Source organism: Tachysurus fulvidraco, chromosome 1 (assembly GCF_022655615.1).
Source record: "Tachysurus fulvidraco isolate hzauxx_2018 chromosome 1, HZAU_PFXX_2.0, whole genome shotgun sequence".
NCBI classification, from domain to species: domain Eukaryota; kingdom Metazoa; phylum Chordata; class Actinopteri; order Siluriformes; family Bagridae; genus Tachysurus; species Tachysurus fulvidraco.
In genome coordinates, this window is record NC_062518.1 from 35,788,640 (window position 1) to 35,810,513 (window position 21,874).

The 21,874-nt window shown below is 39.2% G+C and overlaps 1 protein-coding gene across 5 annotated transcripts in view; it reads left to right on the top strand.

Moving 5' to 3' along the window:
• Positions 1-21,874, top strand: part of nhsl2 (NHS-like 2) — a 68,104-nt gene that overhangs the window by 39,870 nt on the left and 6,360 nt on the right. For 3 of the 5 annotated variants that reach the window (XM_027164990.2, XM_027164992.2, XM_027164993.2), the window contains exons 2-5: positions 13,421-13,573; positions 19,053-19,192; positions 19,672-19,861; positions 21,744-21,872. In XM_027164990.2, the coding sequence (XP_027020791.1) occupies positions 13,421-13,573; positions 19,053-19,192; positions 19,672-19,861; positions 21,744-21,872 (612 nt within the window). Of the gene's footprint in view, positions 55-13,420; positions 13,574-19,052; positions 19,193-19,671; positions 19,862-21,743; positions 21,873-21,874 lie in introns of all 5 variants that reach the window. The other 2 variants (XM_027164994.2, XM_027164991.2) reach the window with 2 other exon arrangements.

Here is a 21,874-nt window from a genome sequence, read left to right on the forward strand (position 1 = left end):
ATTCCACTGAGAATATTGTCATGGAAAAGCTAGACATCTTGAAGAACAGAGCAGGTAGGATGAACTCTTCTATTATTCTTCAATTATTTGCCACAATATTCAGACCTTCAAACAGAAATTTTGAGGTAATCTGGAGTCCACTGAGTGTTATGAGGAGTGCTTATGGCAGCAGACTGTGTGTGCAGGTCAGCAATGAGCAGCAGAAGTGGTGGTTCATCTCAAATCTACAGCTGTAGAAATAAAAGGGGACATTAGATACTGTATATGGGGTCGGTGCTTGGTCTCTGTTTTGTTCTGTTTTTAGTCTCCCTTTAGGACATGTTCTTGACATGTTCCTTATTTATGTTTGTCATGTCTAAGACTTTGCATGCATTTGTTGTTGGTGAATGTTATTCTTTAAAATAATAAATAGCTTGATAGAAATTCCATTATGTCAGCCCATGCTACATTGATTTTCGAACAATTCCGGGACTCCAGGATTTTAATAATGTGAAATTACTGGACAGTTTTATAATTTTTTTTCCAAACTTATACTGAGTCATATGACATGTGAATGCTATAAACATGCTGGAGCCTCCAGGCAGTATTAGATTTCTGGGCATTGTGGGTGAATGTGGGATTAGCTCAAGCCACTGTAATGCTGGTTTATTTAAAACATGTAATTTTTGGTTGATAAATTATACAGTGTTACTTGATCGTTCTGTGTGTATGAGAGAGTGAGGCTGTGAGCCTGAGAGCTAAGCTTCAGTCATAGAGCCTTGAGTCATGGAATCTTATCACATGTGCGTGAAAGTGACCTGAGGTTATGCAGCATCTTGACAGGCACACACACACACACACACACACACACACACACACACACACACACACACACACACACACACACACACACACACACACACACACACACACACACACACACACACACACACACACACAGACAGATGGGCCCATTTCTTGCTCTGGTTTTCACTCTGTTCCCATTTCACTACTGGATTCCAGCACAGCAACGGCATCCACAAGCATAGTGTAATAACACTGAAAATACACAGACACACACTCGCACTTTGAAAAAAAACTGTCCCTTTGACCCCTCTCACACTCACAGCCATATCTACACACATTCTTTTTTGAGAAGCCTGCTGGCTAATTATGGAGGTAAAATGAATGGAAGAGAAAATTAAGCTTCATAGAATTTTTATGTAAATGAGTTTCTAAATGAAGCCTTCCATTTCTGGCAGTCTGACAGGCCTTGTGACAGAGAGAGAGAGAGAGAGAGAGAGAGAGAGAGAGAGAGAGAGAGAGAGAGAGAGAGAGAGAGAGAGATGTATACTGCAGGGTTTCTCAGGGTTGAAACCTGAGTGTGTATTATGTGTTTGTTGTGTGTATTGGCTGCGACAGACTGTTCCAGTATCAGTGCCATGCCAATATTGGGTAAATAGATAAATAACCCAAAGAGACATATGTGTTGAATATGCGAGTGTGTGAATGTGTCTTTGAGGCTGCTGCCAAACCTGCATGTTTATCTCAGTCATCTTTTGATCCAACTGTTGATAGATCTGTATCTTTTGATTACAGGATGTCTTTCCAAGCTAATCCCAATCCCCCCTCCCCCCTCCCCATCTCTGGCCTCATTATTTGAAGAAACCATTAAGAAAGGATAGCTGTTCACCAGAGGTTATATATAAATGCCTGATCTTTATACCTTTCACAAGTTCTTAATTCTGGCCATCCACTGTTGTTCTTCCAAACCAAATCCTAAGCTCTTTTCCGATTGTACATGAGACGTGATATCCACGCTGCTGTAGTACGGCTTACTGCCACTTGCAGTTTGCTCTTATTTTAATGAGTGTGGATTTTTATACCATCAACTCTGTACCTAGACACACTAAGTGTATTTCTGCCTGTATGTTTCTTTGCTGCTAGGCGAATGATAGCAGTTTCTAATCATGAACGCTCCAAAACACAATATTTAATAGTCCTTATTTAATTGTTATTCAGTGGTAATTCATGCCTGTGAGTTAGGGTTAGACATTAACTTGCTGATACATTAACTTACTGATGGTGAAATTAATCTGCTTTAAATACTGAAGGAACTTTTGAACTATTGAAGGAACATCACAACTGGTTTCATAAGAGAAACCACTTTATACCGTTGGCCTCATTATGCCGCTCTTAAAGCAGCAGGGTTTCCTCAAATTCTTCTGCCCACCAATCAGCATCTGTCTCTGCTGTCCTCCACTTCAGCGCCACTCATTCATCCACATCTAGCATTTTCACAGGCATCATATAGCATGTATGGCATGACAGGAAGTTGATGTAGTGTTGTTTCCTCTGAAGGCTGTTGTACAATAGGCTGTGGAGGTTATTAGAGGGATTCGTCTCTGTTCCCACTGTGTGCGTTTTTAGACTGTGCGGATGTTTGGTTATGTTTTTGCCCATTAACAAGCATTTTTTGTACTTTGATGGAAATCTACAGTATATGTCGTAATACTTTACCTCCCAGTATTGAATCTTTGAACTAATTTAACCTTGTAGTATTCGAGCTGTGATCTCTATCACTTGTGGTCTGTTCCTGGCTTATGCATGTAAGTGGAAATGTGGTAGCAGGTTTAAATGAAATAAAGGTGTTTTCACGCTTTCAATAAGATTTTTTCAATTCAGTTTTATTTGTATAGCGCTTTTAACAATGGACATTGTCTCTGTGCAGCTTTACAGAACATAAGAAATATAGTACAAAAGTTTATTATACAAAGATTAATACGATGATTTCTACAAAGGTTCATGAACAATATTAGATTTATATTTAAATGTGTTTGTATTTATCCCTAATGAGCAAGCCTGAGGTGTCTGATTTGACTGTGGCAAGGAAAAACTCCCTTAGATTCTCATTCTCATTTGAGTGGCACTGGAGAGTGTTATTATGAATAACGTCCTTTCTACAGTCATAGACAATCTGACAATTGTGTGTTGATAAGGAGTTTGTTGTTCTCAAAGACCACATGGAGTTGGCATCTCCTCTTTAAAAGTCTGAAATCTTCATGAAGCGGAATCCAGCTGGAGCTGGTACATCTTTAGATGCCTCAGGATCTTCACAGGGTTGGCCTCTTCACACTGAATGTCCGAAAAACAGATGTGCATTTGATCAAATGTACTTTCACACTTCTTCATATTCTTATTAATGTTGTTTTGGTCGTGTTAACATTCACAGTGCTTATTTCTGTGCATGTGGCATGTATACATGCATGAGGACCTGCAAATTTCTGTCTGTTGCATACTGTCATAATAATTTGTGCTGATTGATGTGATTCATCAACACAGCAAGAGTTCTATGAAAGTGTAGATTTTATACCATTTGGCTTACATAATTATTGCTTACATGACAGTGTGTACATTCTGTAACCACAGTTTTCTGCTCTTATTTGCTCACCACACAACATGCTGTCTGTTTTGTTTTTATCCCTTTTTGACCTTCACTTTCTTATATGGTTGATGCTGGTTGATTCCCTTGTTAGTCACTGGATTTATAGCCCTCCTGGTTTCCCGGGGTGTTATGAAATATTGCATGTGTATTTACCACCATGCCATAAAGTTCTAACAAAGTGTTTAATGCCTAGCCTAGTCCCCTAGGTGAAGAGCGCCCTTAAGGTGCCTAGGCAACAAAATTAACATGTTCATGGGATGAGAAGTGAGCACCTAAAAATAGGTGGGTATGTCCCTGAGTCCTATTTTTTTCTGATTCTGACACTGGCCTGTGAGCCTGTTTGGTATAATTAAATGCCTAAGCACATAAACATGGTACTGTTACACATGATTATAATATATGCATCATGCTCACTTATCCCTGGGTTGCTGTAGAGGTGATGTGAGGTACAAACCCCTCGGTATAAACATCTTAGTATTAGTCACTGTGTGTGTGTTTACACAGCTTTATAGAATACAAGTGTGGCATGTAGAGTGTTCATGCACACACACAAACATTTATTTTGCCTTTATTTTTTTACCAGGAAAAGCACAACAAGATTAAAAATCTCTTTTGCAAGAGTGGTAAAGATAGGTAGCAGAAGAGTTTGTGCAGATTTAACAAATAACTGCCATACGTACAAGCACACACAAACATTATACAAATTAATCAAATTGCAATGTGATTAAATGTATAATGAGAAAAGGATCAATATCAGTACAAATCTGTATGCATCTGTTATAAGAATGCAGGGAGGTGTGAATAAGGCGCGTACACACACATACTGTACACACACACACACACACACACACACACACATAACTGTATGAACCAAACCTTTGACTGTAGCAATTCTTTTGCAGGTCAGAACCTGTCATATCAGAATCATATCAATGCTTCCCTGAGAGAACATTATGAAGACTTAGTGTCAAAAGCAATGGCACAAAGAAAGGACACAGAGTCCGATATTCTGAACTGCGAATGAATTACTAAAAATAACAATAATAAAAATGTAATCTTTTTTATGATCACGATGTTAAAAATTTATATTTTGTTTCTGTTTTTGCAGACTAGGTCCTAGCTTTCTTAAAATCATAATTAGCTTCAAGCCAGAAAAACAGTTTAATCTGAAAGGAAATGCTGCTGGCCAGATAGTAATTAGTTTTTAGTTTAGTTTTTTTAGTTTCACCATTTTATAGAAATTCAGCAGTTCACAGCCAGGTCATTTTTAATGTTGCAATTATCACAATTAGTTTGTCTGCCTGTAGAAATGCATTCAGCGCCATCCAATTAGAAAAGCTTCAAAGCATATATTCATATAAACATATTTCCATTCTGTGTAGAAACATGTACATTCTGCACTGAAATACAGATTCATATAGCAGCGATACCCTAATACGGTGAGCAATACTGTAACTCAGCCAGCACCATGAACACATAGGAAAAGGGAAATCACACGATTGTTCTCTGCATTTGTAGCATGGACTCTTTCTGTTTTCTTTGGCAGAATTGAACTTCCCCGCTTTCTGATCGTAGCCAACTCATGCTCCAGTTCTGTTTGACTGCTCTGTGTTTAGTGGCTGTACCTGATAGTGTATGTCTGTGACGGTGTTTACTTTAAGCTACATTTTGGTTGCTATGTGACCCTGATCTGCTATAAATTGTCAAGAGATAAATTTAGCTCGGAAGCTTAGAAAATGATTTTCATGAATGGCTTCCTGATCTAAAACGAAGTGAATCATCGTTTAATCCAATGAGCAAATTAAATGTCAGAATTATTCTATCCAAAAGACTTTTCTGGGTCAGAAAACATAAAGCTGCAGCTTTCCCTCTGATTCTTAAAAATGATCAGAATCAGTAGGAATCTTACTTCACAATAACAATTCTAGGAAATATTCGATCTGTTTACATTGGTACTAAAGAAAAGATAACATAAGAAGGAGTGCATTAACTAAAACATATAAAACTACGGTTGGAATAACAGTCGACACTACAGTGTTAAATGAAATGAATCAAGACCTTCTGACCAATCAGATTTGAGAATTCAACAGTGCCATAGTATAAATAGTCATAATCCACTCTAATACTTATGCCCACCACAGGCCAGTGAAACTTACAGGAGCCTTGTAACATTAGTTGTGTATTCCTACCAGCCATTAAGTGGAAGAAAGCACATGATGGATGTATGAGGGCACTTTTCTTTTCTCTCATCTCCTGTTAGAGTCCCCTGTGTAGTGAACATGTTGGATATGTGCTAGTCTTTAATGATCTCACAGCAGCAACACTGGGCTTTCAACAGTGAGATGTCTCCCAGTGCTCCTGACTCATTCCCAAACACTGGTGTAATGTGGGAAAAAGCTCTTAAAAAGCTCTTTTAACACCTAGCACTGCAAGGCACATGGGGAGTATTTAGTTGCTTAGTGGTGTAGACTGGGATTAAGTAAGACTGGTTCATTTCAGCATCTCAGGGGAAATGTGGTTAGTGCTATGGACCTCTTAATGAGGGCTTTTATATAAAGGTCTACTTCTTTTACCTCACTGCATGCAAAGCCTATATAGCTAAACAAAAAAACAACAACAAATTTAATAAAACCTTTATATGTTCCCAATAAGACTTGTAATGTTTTATTACCTTTTAATAAAACTGAGTATGCACACACGAACCCAGCAGAGTTGCCAGATTGGATGTCTTCAGTACAGTTCACTGTAAATCGGTCATTGATAAATTAAATAAATAATACATTTTTTCAACTAAAGGTAATTAAAAATAAGTATCTAACCCTACTTGTTTATTGAGACAAGGCTAGTGTAGATTGTTTCTATGTTCAATGTGAAAATCTTGGCCCGTACAAGGCAGGATGGACGGATGGCATTGGTGGTCAGAATGAATGTGAGAAGTGGAGAAGACCAGGGTGGATGCTGATTTACCCCTCAAAGGCCACTGCCTCAGTTTCCTCCCTGTACCTCCCAGGCACTTCCTCTCAGAGGGAACTGTGTATGTCATGGGTGTGTGTTTGTGTGTGTGCGTGTGCTTGCTTATCAGACATACTGACACACAGACACACTTTCTCTCATAGTCTGCGTTTCCTGTCACTCTGTGTCATGCAGGAGAATACACATGCAGGAAATTGCGGCAGGAGGGGTTGATGTGTTGCAGAGCAGGAAGCAAGGAAGCAAGGAAGCGGCAGTCCCTCTAGTCAGCACTGCTGGGAGTTGTGGACACTGCAGAGCATGCAAACACACCACAGCATAACTAACACTCAATATGCCATTTGTTTCTCCAAATATTACCTCTGGTATCCTGGTACAAGCTCTCTCTCTCTCTTTCTCTCTCTCGCTCTCTCTGTGAGACTATGAATTAGTACAACTTTTATAGGACCCTTTCATTTGAGACTGTTGTAGGTAGAAATCTCTGTAGATCAGCAGCATCTGAAATAGTCATACTAGCTCTTCTGGCACTTGTGTCAAAGTCATTGAGATCAGATTTTTTTTTTTTTTTTTTTTTTACCATTCTGCATGATTTCTAATCATCTCATTCTAAGAAATATTAGATAAATTTGCCTGTATTCAATACCTTTGCACTTGATATGATAATTTTGCAGCATGATCAGTGTTAGAAAATTCACAGTATTCAAAATAGTCTCTAAAAGTAGTGTTGTAACATAATTTATCACAGTATAAATTTTCTATCTTCGTTTCATTCAAACCTGGATTGAGACCAAGGATTTAAAACAACTTCTTGGATCTGCTTCCATTTGCAAGTGTGTAAAAGTGTCATCCCTTTAACTAACCAGGTGAATCAATTAGCCTTATCTGCCTCTGTCATCTTGCTCAGGAGATTTACCTTTTTAACCCGATCTTAAAAACAATTAACCTTCAGTGGTACAAAACCATGAGCGATGCACCCATCAATGCCCTTTTTGTCTGTACTCAAGTCCTCAGGTCAGTTTTCCTTCTGATCCTCCATATGTCTCCAGTACTACAACATGCAGAGGAACGGCATATCAGAGGAATATTTCAGTACTTCTCAAAGTCATCTACTACATCTTAACTCATCTACAGTGTATGTGTGAATACAATTCCAGGGCAGATATTTAATCTTGTCCAAAAATCTTGTCCACAACACTGTCTGTATCTGTTGATTAAGCTGTTAATGTGTATTTCTAAAGAGGAATAATTTGTGCTTATTTATTTCCAATGTCAAACTCTCTACAGTGTAATTCAGATAGAGTAAAGTCGGATCCATACATAAGAGCAGCTTTAGTAAGACATTCTCTGACGCCTGTCACTTCTCATTACTGTTATTTTAAAAGTCTTTATTTCACATTTTTAACAGTAACAGTTGTAGTCAAATTATGAACAGAATTTTGTTTTAAATAAACAGCACATGATCTTTTCTCCTTAAAAGCAAACTTTTTTTTCCCTGACAATCACATGTACACTACAGATGCACTGGACTGGAGAATTCCTCTAATTCCCATTTAGAATAAATTCTGAACAGATTTTTATGCTAATGTATAGCACATCTTCCTGTCCTCTTCAGTTGAATAGATAAAAACCCTTTATCGTTGGTTCTGGTCTCTCTGCACCACGTAACAATCTCATCAGGTGCTGCATCTGCTTCGCTGGCTGGAAGGGCTGCAATCTTACACATCAGTGGAAGAAGAAATAGAGAAAGAGCGAATGAGAGAGGTGTCAGAAATCTGGGGCCCATAAAGAGAATCCGAATTGGGATTCTTGTCACTACAATTACTTTCTGGGAGTAATTGCTTTTGGCAGCTTTCGGCTTGTGATCACAGCACACACACACACACACACACACACACACACACACACACACACACACACACACACACACACACACACACACACACACACACACACACACACACTTTAATGCCTCCTCATGAACGTGTGTGAAATCGTCATTCAGCCGAATTCTCTCCAAGAGCTTGACAGACGGCGATTTAACCTTTCAAGCATATTTTTGCTCATACTGTGTGAGATCTTCACAAGTTTTTTTTTTCAAGAGCTTGTTAAGAAAACACTTACAGTTACAGTACAAAGTGAAAAGTTAGCTGGGGTAACGATGAAGGCCTGATGATGAACGATCCTGTCCTGAAACAACATAGAAAATGAAAGAGCGGGTGTCATTGCAAGGGTGACTCAAGTCCCAGTTCTCTGTAGTCACATCACCTTTTTGTCCTGTGCCCTGTGTGTATTCGCCTCTCACCAGGGAATACAGCTGCACATTCCAGTCCCCTGTGTGTCCCTGTGTGTTGTGCTGTGCTGCTCATAATGAGTTGACTATACAGTATGTGCTGTGGACTGAGATACAGATAAGACAAAAGCTACAAAAAATATAAAGCAAGTGATGTAAAGGTTTGGTCTTTTTGAACACACACACACACACACACACACACACACACACACGCACACACACACGCACACGCACACACACACACACACACACACACACACACACACACACACACACACATACACATACACATACAGACACTCAAACACACACACACACAAACGCACACGCACACGCACACGCACACGCACACGCACACGCACACGCACACGCACACACACACACACACACACACACACACACACACGATTGTTCCACAGGGTAGCTGTTTTACTCTGCCAGTCACTCCCTGTGCTTGTTAAAGCCATTGTGCTCCACGAATCCAACGAACAAACAAACAAGAGATAAAAATGAATAAATGATTCAGCTTCTCTCTTTCTATCTTTTGTTGACAGCAGCCACCCACAAACTTCCGCTGTGCTTATGTAGCCTCAAAAATAGTGTTGTGAATGTGTCTGTCTTCTGGTCCCTTTTTTCCTAGGATAATGGATAAATATATAACGATGAAAATGTGCATGTTGTAGAGTTGATGACATGACAGTGGTATGATTTAAGCAGTTTCTCTTTCGTGTGAATTTCTGAATATATATATGTAACATTTCCTTATACTTCTCCCCTGACACCTGATCCTGGCTACACCACTGGGTTGAAGGATTGTTTGTGAAAGATGGCAGCTTATTTTCTTGCTGTTTTTTGGGCTGTAGAGTTAGTGGATTTGGCCCAAGCCCTTTTGAATGCCCTCTCCTTCACAGCGATTAGAGTCACACTGAGAAGAACTTTACTTTAGCCACTGGGCCGCACTGGGCCTTACTTATTGTCCTGGAGCTCTGACTCTGTTCATGCTAATTAGACTAAATATATTTAGCTAATTAATCATAGCGTGTATGACACTGTGCATGTGGGGGTTCATATGCCATAGGACTTGAACTCCTTAGACCTTAGATTATATTTGTGTACATGGTGTGTATTATTTTTGCAGCTGTTTTTTTGCTTAGCAATTTAACTGGAGAAAACTGGCCAGACTTGTTTGTGCGACACTATTTTAAAATCTTTAAATGTTATAATTTGTAGTGCTTTAAAAACACAACCGGAACACTCTTTACTGAGAAACATAGCTAGCAGGCTATCTACAGCTACTGTAACCTTATCCCTAAGTCTGCATAGACTATTCTAAAGTTGCTGCTAACTGACTTATTCTCACTAATTCATTTCAACCAGGGATCAACTTATGAATCATTGAACATAAATCTAAAAACATAATATGTAGATATAACAGTAAATATATGGTATCTATATAAGTACTACAATACTATTATCTATGTTTATTTAATTTCATATATTTTATCTTTTGCTCTCTCTCTCAATTCTCTCTCTCATAGAGCCTTGAGTCATGGAATCTTATCACATGTGCGTGAAAGTGACCTGAGGTTATACAGCATCTTGACAGGCACACACACACACACACACACACACACACACACACACACACACACACACACACACACACACACACACACACACACACACACACACACACACACACACACACACACACACACACACACAAATGGGCCCATTTCTTGCTCTGATTTTCACTCTGTTCCCATTTCACTACTGGATTCCAGCACAGCAACGGCATCCACAAGCATAGTGTAATAACACTGAAAATACTCTCTCTCTCTCTCTCTCTCTCTCTCTCTCTCTCTCTCTCTCTCTCTCTCTCTCTCTCTCTCTCTCTCTCTCACACACACTCTCTCTTGGTCCACAGTCCATTGAATTATTAAGCACTTCCTATACTGCCTTCAAAATTGTCCAAAATAAGTTACTTCTGAAATATAAGAAATAAAGAAAAGCATCACTCAGTACTTGTGTTATTCACCCAGTCTCTGCTCATTCTTTCTCATTTCTGGTCATATAAAATATAAAATCCAGAAATTCCTTTTAACTCATTCTGTACTTACTGGTTTGTTAATTTATTCATTTCTTTGTTTTAATTATCTATGCTGATCCTATCAATGCCAAATACAGACCTGTCTCCATCACAATGCCAGATAAAGATGTGTGCAGTTTAAAAGTTATTTTAACAATGTAAACATACACATACATTTAAATGTTTAGTCAGTGATTTTGGGAGTAGATCAAAATTTAAGTTTAAATATCAAACAATTTCAGTGTCCTACACACCTGAGTTTTTATCCCAGCTCTACAGACTGCAGAGAAAATGAATATCTTGTCTGTTAAAAACATATGAAGGTGACCGCCTTCAAAAATCTGAGGAGCAAGCATATTTTACTGCAATGACCCTGGGTCTGTTTCTACCATCACGCTGTCTGTCTGGGAGCCGAGCTGAAGTCACTGTGGCTGAAAAAAGTATTCAGTTTGAACAAAAACTTAATTCAAATCAAAGCTCTTAATTCACATGTTTATTCCATTTATATAGTTTAAATGCTGGGAAAAAAATCTAGATCCCAAAACCCTTTCATCCCAAACTAGATGTGATGCAGATATTCCAAAGATTTCCTGGTGCACTCAGTATTTCTGGTCTCATTAACAGTGAGTTTTTCATCAGTGTGTCTTAGAGGATCCTTTTCTGCCATTAATTTGCATTCAGGTGTTATATCAGTTAGATAAACTGCGCTGTGCATATGACCTTGCCTCTTAACATCATTACTGTTCCACAGCCCACCCTTCCTTTCAACCCTTCTAGTACCCCATCTGTCTCTACTCACAGCTCGATTTTTTAACTCCTCTTTTGGGTGTCTCATCAGGCAGTGTTACATAATGAGAGGAATCATGTAGAAATTCCTTTTTGGAGAAGACGTGCTGAACATGTAATTAACTATACACAGCTTACCTCCTGGGGAATAAGTTTCCCTCACTGCGTTTCTTTTTCTCTTTCATTACTGTCTCATACTACAGGAATCATACTTTAGTGTGCTGATATAATATAAGTTGTATTGCATATCCAACCATCACTTTAACCAGTCAACCTTAACACCAAACTGTGTTCACTACAGAACACTGTTACTCCCAGAGTGGTGAATTTTTTATTTTTATTTTTCATTTTTCATATTTTTATTCAAAATAAAAATGACAAAGTTTGGTAAAAAAACAAAACAAAAAAACATGAAACCATATTCACAGCCGAAATGTCACATGTAAAGATAGTTTTGATGTTGTTTTATTCGTCACTGATAATAGCATGAGGATTTGAGTGGCGGGTGGAATGGTGGCATTCCTAAGTTCAGGTTATTTCCGTTCTGGAATGTTTGTTCCAATATCTGTGTGCGTTTCTGCTGGGTTCTTCGGTTCCCACCTACTGTACCAACAACATGCTGGTAGATGGATTGGTGAATCTAAATGAACCCTAAGTGTGATTGTCTATGTGCAGTGAACTGGCATAGGAGCAGTTGCTGAGGACGAATGAAGGTTGCTGAGGATGAATGAATGAATATGATGATAAATTCGAGTGACCAAAAACCAAAGGAAAGCGGAAACCTCTCATTTTAAAGATTCAACACATATAATAAGTGATGTGACATACGGTGACCCATACTCAGAATTTGTTCTCTGCATTTGACCCATCCAAAGTGCACACACACACATGACACATTTGATGGTCAGTGAACACACACACCATGAACACACACCCGGAGAAGTGGGCAGCCATTTATGCTGCGGTGCCCGGGGAGCAGTTGGGGGGTTTGGTGCCTTGCTCAAGGACACCTCAGTCGTGGCCGGCCCGAGACTCGAACTCACAACCTTTGGGTTACGAATCAGACTCTTTAACCATTAGGCCACGACTGCCCCATATATTTAGATATCACATACGATTTAAATTTTTCAGGAAACTGAGCAAGGGAAAGAGGTTTAATGCTGAACCAGACGTGACTCTGTCATTTAAAAACAGAAAATTGGGAAAGTCATAATGTAGGTTAACAATCTGGCTGAGATAAAGGGTTAAGCTCTTGCTCAGTGGCCTGCCCGTCCCTCCAACTGTTCTGGGATTTCAACTGACAACCTTCCAGATATAATTACTGAAACTTAACCGCTGTTCTACTATTGTAATAAATACAGATATAATGAATTGCATGTACAGTTCTTTGCCATTTTAAACAGTGGTTCTGCAGATAAACAAGTAAATGACAAATGGACTGTTATTGTTATTACAACAATGCAGCCAGCTGTAGCGGCCTTTCCTGTATCTAGGCACAAACGCCACAATACCTCAATACCCCTTGCTTCCTGATATTACCTATGCAAATATCATCAATTTTTATTTCTCTCTCTCTCTCTCTCTTTCTCTCTCTCTCCATCCTAGCTCCCCGTCGCTCTCTGCCTCCCTCCACTCCACGCTCTCTGATCGCTCCCGTATGTACTTACTCTCGCTCGTCTCTTCTCGCTGCTCGAGCTCTCTCTCTCTCTTTCTCTCTCTCTCCCTCTCTCTCCCTCTCTCTCTCTCCCTCCCTCCCTCTCTCTGATCTCTCCCTTATTTACTTACTCTCTCTCTCTCTCTCTCTCTCTCTCTCTCTCTCTCTCTCTCTCTCTCTCTCTCTCTCTCTCTCTCTCTCTGCCAGCCACCACCAACTTGGACTCGGAGAGCAAGCGAACGGCCCACTTCCAATCGTCATGGCAACAGCATGTGAATGTGTTTGGCTCGTGGAGTAGGCCGGAGTGTGTGCAGGAGCTGCACCAAGAGGCTCAGCTCAACCTCCAGAGCCTGCTGCAAGGTAGGAACCTCCATCCGCAGGGCGTGTGTGTAAGTTATGTGCAGCTGTGTGTTTCGTGTGCTGGTTTAGGGGAGGGATTCAGGAGGAGCTGGTTTTGATGGTCAGTGACTTATGTTCAGATTACTGATACGCTAAATGTTACTTAATGTTACTTAATGTTCAGTGAATATTGTCATTTGAAGTGTGTCTGGCTGTGCCTTCTGTGCCTGTGTGTTTAATTCTATTCCAAATGTCTATGTGTGTGTGTGTGTGAGCAATACAGTGTTTGTATTGCTCCATGTTATCGATGCGTCGTCTTTATGTCCTGCCCATGTCTGCTATTTTTTCCTCCTTTTCCTTCTATAGGATTCATACATCTGCATCTACAGTCACCTCCTGTCTGTTCGTTTCATTCTTATAATTTACTGAATTGAATACATAGATGAAGATGCTTCCTGGCGCTTCTCAGAGTGTGTATGTGTTTGTATGCAGCTTGCATTTCCTTCTCAGGGTCTCTCCTTCCTCTGCTCTCTGTCAGTCTTTGCTCCTCACATATTAATGGATTGATGGTTAAGGATTAGCAGATGTTCTTCATGCTTTGTAAGCTTGTGTATTGTGTGTCTGTTGTGTGTGTGTGTGTGTGTGTGTGTGTGTGTGTATGTGTGCATGTGCGGTACAGTACTTGCTGAACCCTGTGTTACACTGAAAGCACAGATTCAGCTTAAACAGTGAAGAGTGGGTGGTCAGTGTGTGTGTGTGTGTGTGTGTGCGTGTGTGTGTGTGTGTGTGTGTGTGTGTGTGTGTCTGTGTATGTTTGTGTGTGTGTCTCATATTTTTATATCTAGACACATATGGTATAAAAGCTGCATCTTTAACAGTTGGTGAGTCATTAATGATTACAGTTTTCTATGAATGACAGTTTAAGGGATGTTTGATGTCTAGTGTGCTTCTTCAGTTCCAGATTATTAGAACATCACTGCATGACACATCAGTGCATGAATTAAGATGTTTTGTATATTCAATATACAACTACCTGAAAGTAGTCTAATAAAATCTTGACATTAAAATCCGATATATATCTACAGTCCATGTAAAATCACATATTATATCACATATCAGTGTAAGACCAAAAAGTAAATAGTGAAATATTGAGAAAATGTATTCATATAATTGAGAAGCCCTTAAAATACATACAGTAAGGCACGTCTTTAGTTGTGACTCGGTGGTTGTACTATTCCATTAGGAGTAGTGACAGTTCATTTGAGGAGTTAAAAATACATGAAAAGGATGTTGCTAAGGTTTTTTTTTAATCTTAGCAACTAATTCTGTCTCTCGAAATTGATGTCATTCGAAATGATCGTGCATGTTCCTTCAGTTCTGTCCTCCTCCAGCAGATAAATAATAGTGATGGAAAGGTTTGTCTATGTTCGCTTTTGTTTGAATGAAACGTGAATGCACTTACTGTAGCTCCCTGATGAACCTGAACTGACGAGAGATCAAAGCCTCTTTGAACTTAGTGTTTAAGCGCCTGTTTGTCAGATGTGGCCACAGAGATGCTCTCAAGCTCCTAACATGATGTTTCTGCTGATTCTACATCCAAATCTTTGACATTTAAATGCTTTACAGTTGTTTGACTTGCTATTGGTTAAAATGAGCAAGGACTAAAAATCTCTAAAGAAACGACTACAATAGAAATGTAGAACATTTAGAATAAATTGAGCATGCTTGTACCCAGTATCTCTCAAGTCTTTTGAGCCTGAGAGTAATTCAGAAAATTCAAAACCTTTTAATAATTTATGACCATTTTAAGTAATAATAATTTGGGCAATAATAGCAACTCTCAAACTCACAAATTTAGCCATTACATGACAGGGATGCTGTTATAGGAAAATAATCAGTGATGGGATGTGTGATGTGGCTTGATGTGAAGTTGACCCAAGGTTCATTATTTTCTAGTAGCATACAGTACAGTATAGCATGTCCCAAAGTTTTTCATTCCTCTTAAACCACAGCAATTTTGTAACAGTTCGATATAAAATTATTATTAAACAGCTATAAACAGTTATTCCTTCAATGGCCTGACCAAACAAAAAACATTGCTTGTCCTGTTTCCCACTTCTGCCTATTACTGTGTTGACACCAGAGACTCCTTCCCTACATGGCAATATAAACATGTCTTTACAGAGAAATTCATATAACCATATTTGTACATTTTTGACTTTGTCTTTCAGAACCATTTGAACTTGTTTATTATTAATCTTAGATTATGGGGAGCAGCTGTTATACAAGTCACTGTTTAAGTTGTTGATTTGGCATGTAGCCTGGCACTACTGTAGAGTCTGCTGTTAGAAAAAAAATGAATCAACCCTTTTTGACCAATCAGATTCAAGAATTCAGGAGCGTGTGTATGTTACGGTTCTCTTAAAATAATCTAAGAGAAGAAATGTGATATTACATGAAGTGGCAACTTGCAAAGATGGATATTTGGAAACTCTCAGTACTTTTGGATTTCTGTTTTATAAATGAAACAGTGAATCATGTCTCCAGACTACATTTTGTCTGACAGGTCATTGTTACTATAGTGATTAATCTGCTAATTAAGAATTATGTTAAGTGTATAATCTGGTTGAATGAAAATAATATTAAATACCGTTCTCTAATTAATTCACACATAGCCTGGAACTCTTTTCTAACAAATTGGAGTTCTCTTAATGTTCAGATTGGCTGTAAATCCCGAAGACGTTATAACATTGTATCCTCCGCATACTGTAAGTTCTTAAGGATTCCGTTTGCTGTACTGTGATTTAGGAATACTGCGTAGCTAGTTTTAAATTTTTACATATTATTGTTTTTCTAAAGTGGCACAATCATGTTTTGTACTCTTTTTCCTGGCAGCAAGCTCTTAGAAGCCGTTTTCTAAGATTTTGCGGAGTTGAAAAAGCAATGCAAGACGAGTTTTTACAGTTTTCACTTCTCAGCAACAGTAAATATGTAATTCAGCAACACAGATGAACTGGAAATACTAAATGCTCTCTCCACACTGCACATTATCCAAGTGTTATATCTGTTGTTTACTAGCTATCTTGTCATGGTTAGTTAAACTGTAGCTAAATCTAAATTAAAATCACCCACTAATTAAATTAGCATGAGTCTCCCACACACATACACACACTGACAGATTAGCTCGTCAGATGATGGAACCTTTGTATGCATTTTGTTTTCATGTGTTTCACCTTCATTTTATTATTTATTTATAATTTTTTTTTTTACTAAAATTACATTACATTCATGGGATTATCATCTTGACCAGCAATGTATCAGCCAATCACAGTCAAACATGACATTGTCTGTAATAGTAGGATCAACTCCTTACCTTCCTCTTAGTTGAAGAATTCCTCGGAAAATGTACTAAATATTCTTAACAGTTTGGTGAATAAAGCCACGTTTAGGAACTTCAGGTGTTTTCATTGGAACTTTATTGGAACAGGGTTGTTTAAAATATGGTTTTTATTGTCTAGAAAAGATTTTAACAGCAATTTTTTGTCCACTGCTTTCAGTAAATAATAAACATTTTCAGATATCATCAGTGAAGTATGATGATATAAATTAAGAAACTGAATCAGTTCCTGTTAGTGACTGGCATTATGAGAAAATGATTACATAGATTATTTTGTTTCATTTCATTTCATCATTAGGAACATTTTTTACTTTCCATCCAAGGCACTTCATTTTCTTGCATAACACTGATCAACTGTGAATGTTTGATCCTGAATAGAGAATGGAAAAAAATCAAAACAAAACAAAACAGGCCCAACGAAATGGCCATAGACAAGAAAAGAGGCATTGTTTCTCTCTTCTGCTCCCATGCCTTCTGTGGATCCACAAGAAAAGGACTGACCCATATTTAATAAATGGCTGCTTTCCGGGGTGCATCTTGTTATTCGAGTTGCTTTGAGGTTATTCGTGGCTGCTGTGGCTTTCAGCATGCATGAGTGGCTGTCTGCATTTCTGCACTAGTCGTCTGATTGGCTGAGAGGAACAGAGACATTTGTGTCCTAGCAGCGTTCAGCGGCTGAGTGGCCGAAGTCAGGTCAGCCTTGGAGGGGTGGGTGTGTCCACATTATCTTTACATACACACATGGAAAGACACACAGGTGCACAGATGAAGACACACAGTTCAGTGTCTTCTCTGTTAGATTCTCTTTCCCATCTCCTTTTGAAGTGGCTTGCAAGGTCTTCAAAGCTAAATCCTCTCTTTCACAATGTGGCCTGGATGAATTGGTGAGTTGCTGCTGTTCGGCCCATGTGTTTCTTCAATATAGAAAAAATGCTGTCTAGATTGTGAGCATGTATCAGTAGGTTTTCTATGAGAACCAGTTTGTGTCAGTTTTATTATTTGTCTTAACTACCGTGAAAAAAGTTCAGAGTGATTAGGGTGTTTGGTGTCCATTTGAGATGGAATGTAAAGCGGTGGCTGATGCAGACTTGGTCTTGTTAGACAGCTGTTTATGCAGTTGTGAAATCTTAGGTCTCATGCACATGGACACCTATTAATACAACTCCTGCTGTAATAGTGTTTTGGAGGGATCTTAGCTGTACAAGTATCTTGTATTCTTTATTCTTTAAAAACCATGTGTAAGTCATATCAGCTTTCCTCTGCACCTCTGGTATTCCTTATCCCCTGATTGAATGCATGCAGCAACAAGCTGATCAAGTCCTGAAAGTGGCTGAGCCTACAGCTCCAGAACTGTGAACTGAGATCCTGAGATAAAAGCTTCACCCTCCAGGAAGACTAATCTTGTTATAGAAATGAATAGCTCTGTTAATTCTTTTTCTAAATGTTTTTAGCTTTGGAACATGGCCAGCTGTATGCAGCACACTATGAGAAATGTGTTTAGAAGATACTTTTTGTCTTTGTAGTGGTGTAGTACATGCATGTTTGCAGCCCTAGCTGTGTGTGTGTGTGTGTGTGTGTGTGTGTGTGTGTGTGTGTGTGTGTGTGTGTGTGTGTGTGTGTGTGTCCGGGGGCTTTTGTTGACTCAAAAGGTATTCCATTGTCCCAAAGTACCCATCATTGCTAGGCAACCTAACTCTGAGATTGTGGCATCCTTTTTCTGCTTTAAGGGATCAAGTTCACTGCCCTAACACACACACACACACACACACACACACACACACACACACACACACACACACACACACACACACACACACACACACACACAGAGAGAGAGGGGGGGGTTACCGTGGTTTAGGAGAAAAAGAGTGGGAGGAAGGGGAAGTTAGATTTAAGTGTATGCTGTGGCTGGGGGTAGTGACTGTTTTGGGGGATTGAAATAATCAAAGAGATACAATTTTCTTTTTTTATTTTATTTTGTATTTTTTTGTAAGCACCTCAGGATGGGATTAAAAGGGAGAAAAATATACAGAAGCCTAACTGCTTCTTCATAAAGGAAGAGTGTGCATGTGCTAAGGCTAATGCTAGTCTGTTTGTGTGCAGACTTTGAGGAGCAGCTGTATGATAACAGGGTAACTGGGCAGACATTCCGGCACCCTTCCTCTCAGAGCTCAGAGGACACCTCCACTACGCTCAGCCGCTCGCCTTCATCAATCAACAAGAAAACAGAATTTGTCTTCCTGGTAATTATCTGTTTGTATAATTTGTGGGAAAGTTAACAGTAAACATGGCTAGTTTTTTTTTTATCCATGTCTCATTTCTCTATTATTCCAAACCTGGATGTTGAGTGAGAGGTTTCTCCAAATTCAGGCATGATTATGTGATACCCCTTTTGTCTATGACTTTCCTATTGCGCTTGAACAATCAAGTGTAATCATTAATAAGAAAAAGTCATATTAAGAAAGCCTTTTAACGTCTTATTAAGAGTTCCTTGGTACATGTGTTTACACCCCTTGATGATCAGCTAAAAGGTTACAAAGAATAAATCAAAAAGGTTTCCTGTAATGTCTCCTAAACAGAGGCCCCCCCCCCCCCCCCTTAGGGAGGGTGTTTAAAAAGTCACACACACTTAATTTCACGAAGGTGCTTGTAAGTAATGACCTGTTACTTCCTTCATGAGTAATCAAATTCAGCGAATGCATCTTTGTGTCTTTCTTCCTAGCCTGCAAATAAACAGGTGTGTGAGGATGAGACAACATCATTAGGGATCCGGGCCCAGGACCCGGGTGCTTGTGGCTTAGACCGCTCTCTCCTGGGCTGGAATTCTTCAGTAGGGCCCCCAGTTGCCGAAAAACCTCGCTGGCACCTGAGTCGACACTCCTCAGCACACCTCGTCCCTATCAATGTCACAGGTAACAAACACTTAACATATCCTGCAATCCAATTTATTTTAACATGAAGACATTCTGATTTATCTGAGTCACAGTTTGCTTTTGTTTATTAGCAATAGGTAATAGCTATTTGCCTTTCCCTTAATATAATCTGATTATCAGTTGGCCTTTGCTCCTTACCTAAATGAAAGGAGACATAAAAACATTGAACATTTTAAAGTATTTCCAGGCTCTTAGCTTGCTTTTGTAGTTACACTGATGTCGTAACTGAGGTTCAGCCTGGGTCAGGCATTTTAGGATTTCCTACATGACATCATTTTCCTCATATTGTTTCCTTGCCACATTTCCTACTTGTATTTGCATGTTCAACCTTAAATTGCCCAGCCTGAGTGATATAAATTGTACCACATACCAAATCATCCCCTCATTTCCACTCATGGGTGCTGTGACATTTTTTATCCATGAGTACCTCCCACGTCTCTCAAGCTGTCACCCTGTTTTAGTCAAATACTGGCTTTTCATTCAGTATAACACTAGCTCTCCGGTCTCTGGGTTTTCCTATCCCTCAATTCTACTCTGTCTCTCTTTCACTCCTCTTCCCCTCTATTCCTCTTCTCTTTTTGTCCCCTTTTTGAGCTGTCAATTTCAATTCTCTGGACTTTGAGTAGAGTAGGCTAGGTCTGTAAACTCTGCTAATGCCTTGTTCAGGCAGCCTGGGGTCTAATTCGCAAAGAGGTGCCATACCAATCCCCATCCGCCTAAGAAAATGAACAGGTAGCTGTTGCCATGGCAACGCCCAGCTCTTCCCTCTTAGCTTGGTGGGGAATGGAAAGCTGCTCAGAGTGGAAGAAAGGGATGGAGACAGTGACAGAGAGGGTGTTTGAGTGTAAAAGAGAAAGTGGGGGAGGCCCCCCTCCTTTTTTTATTTTCATGAATGGTGCAAACACACTTCTTAGGAGAGTATGCAGCTTCATTGGACATGTTGTGAGAGAGAAGACAGAGTGGATTTGTGCAATGTAGCTATGGTGGCTCAGTGGTTAAGGCTTGGGCTATTAACTGGAAGCTGGTGGGTTCAAGTGCCAGCACCACTAAGCTGCTACTGTTGTGTTCTTGAGAAAAAAAACTTATCCTTTAACTGTGCAGTTGAATCTGTCACAGTTGAGATAGAGTTGATGAGTAAATGCAAGTTCAATCACCGGTAATATTCAACAATATATACATAGCAATATTATATTCCTACAGCATGAATCATGGGAAGCAAAGAAATCTTGTCGCATTAAGCTTTTTTGCAATATAGTTATAATGCACTACTGGTAACTCTGCAGTAGTAAAAGTTATCAGAGAATTTAATGTTTTGGAATGTACAGGAGTTGAAAAAGATCTTTTTGAGTAGGGAAGGTGCAGGTTTAAAAAGTAGTTGTACATTGTTGTTTTGATTTGTTTTACCAGTCCATGAATATCAGAACCATTCACTGTGAACAGTCTACATGTCTAGTGTCTTATTCCATTTTCTAAATATCGACTAGGCACCACCGAGTCACAAGTAATTCTTCATCTCACGCTGACCATTCTGCTTGCTGGATATAATACTTAATGTTGTGACCTAACCAATAAAATCTGTTGCATAACATTAGATATTTTTTAGAAGGTACATGTCTAGAATATATCAGTTTTGTAAAATAAACAAAAACCTTTCGTTTTTAGATTCAGCATAGTATTTGTCTAAAATCTATAAAAAGGATTAAACACTAATCTGTTGGGTCAAGTACTCATTTATATTTAAAGGCATAATGTGTCTCAGAAACAAACTATTCGATCATACAGTATATATATATTTTACACACACATTTTGACCAAGGTCTGTCACTCAGATTGAGAAGTGGTATCTCGTGTCTTGCCTCAGGCCAGAGCTTTGATAAGCACGCCAGCGAACTCCAGGCCCCTTTTAGAACTGAAAAGGCGGTTAACCCAAAGACCATCCGCCGCCCAAGGAGTGTGATCGCAGGCCCTGATGTCACGCTACACTGCCAAGGT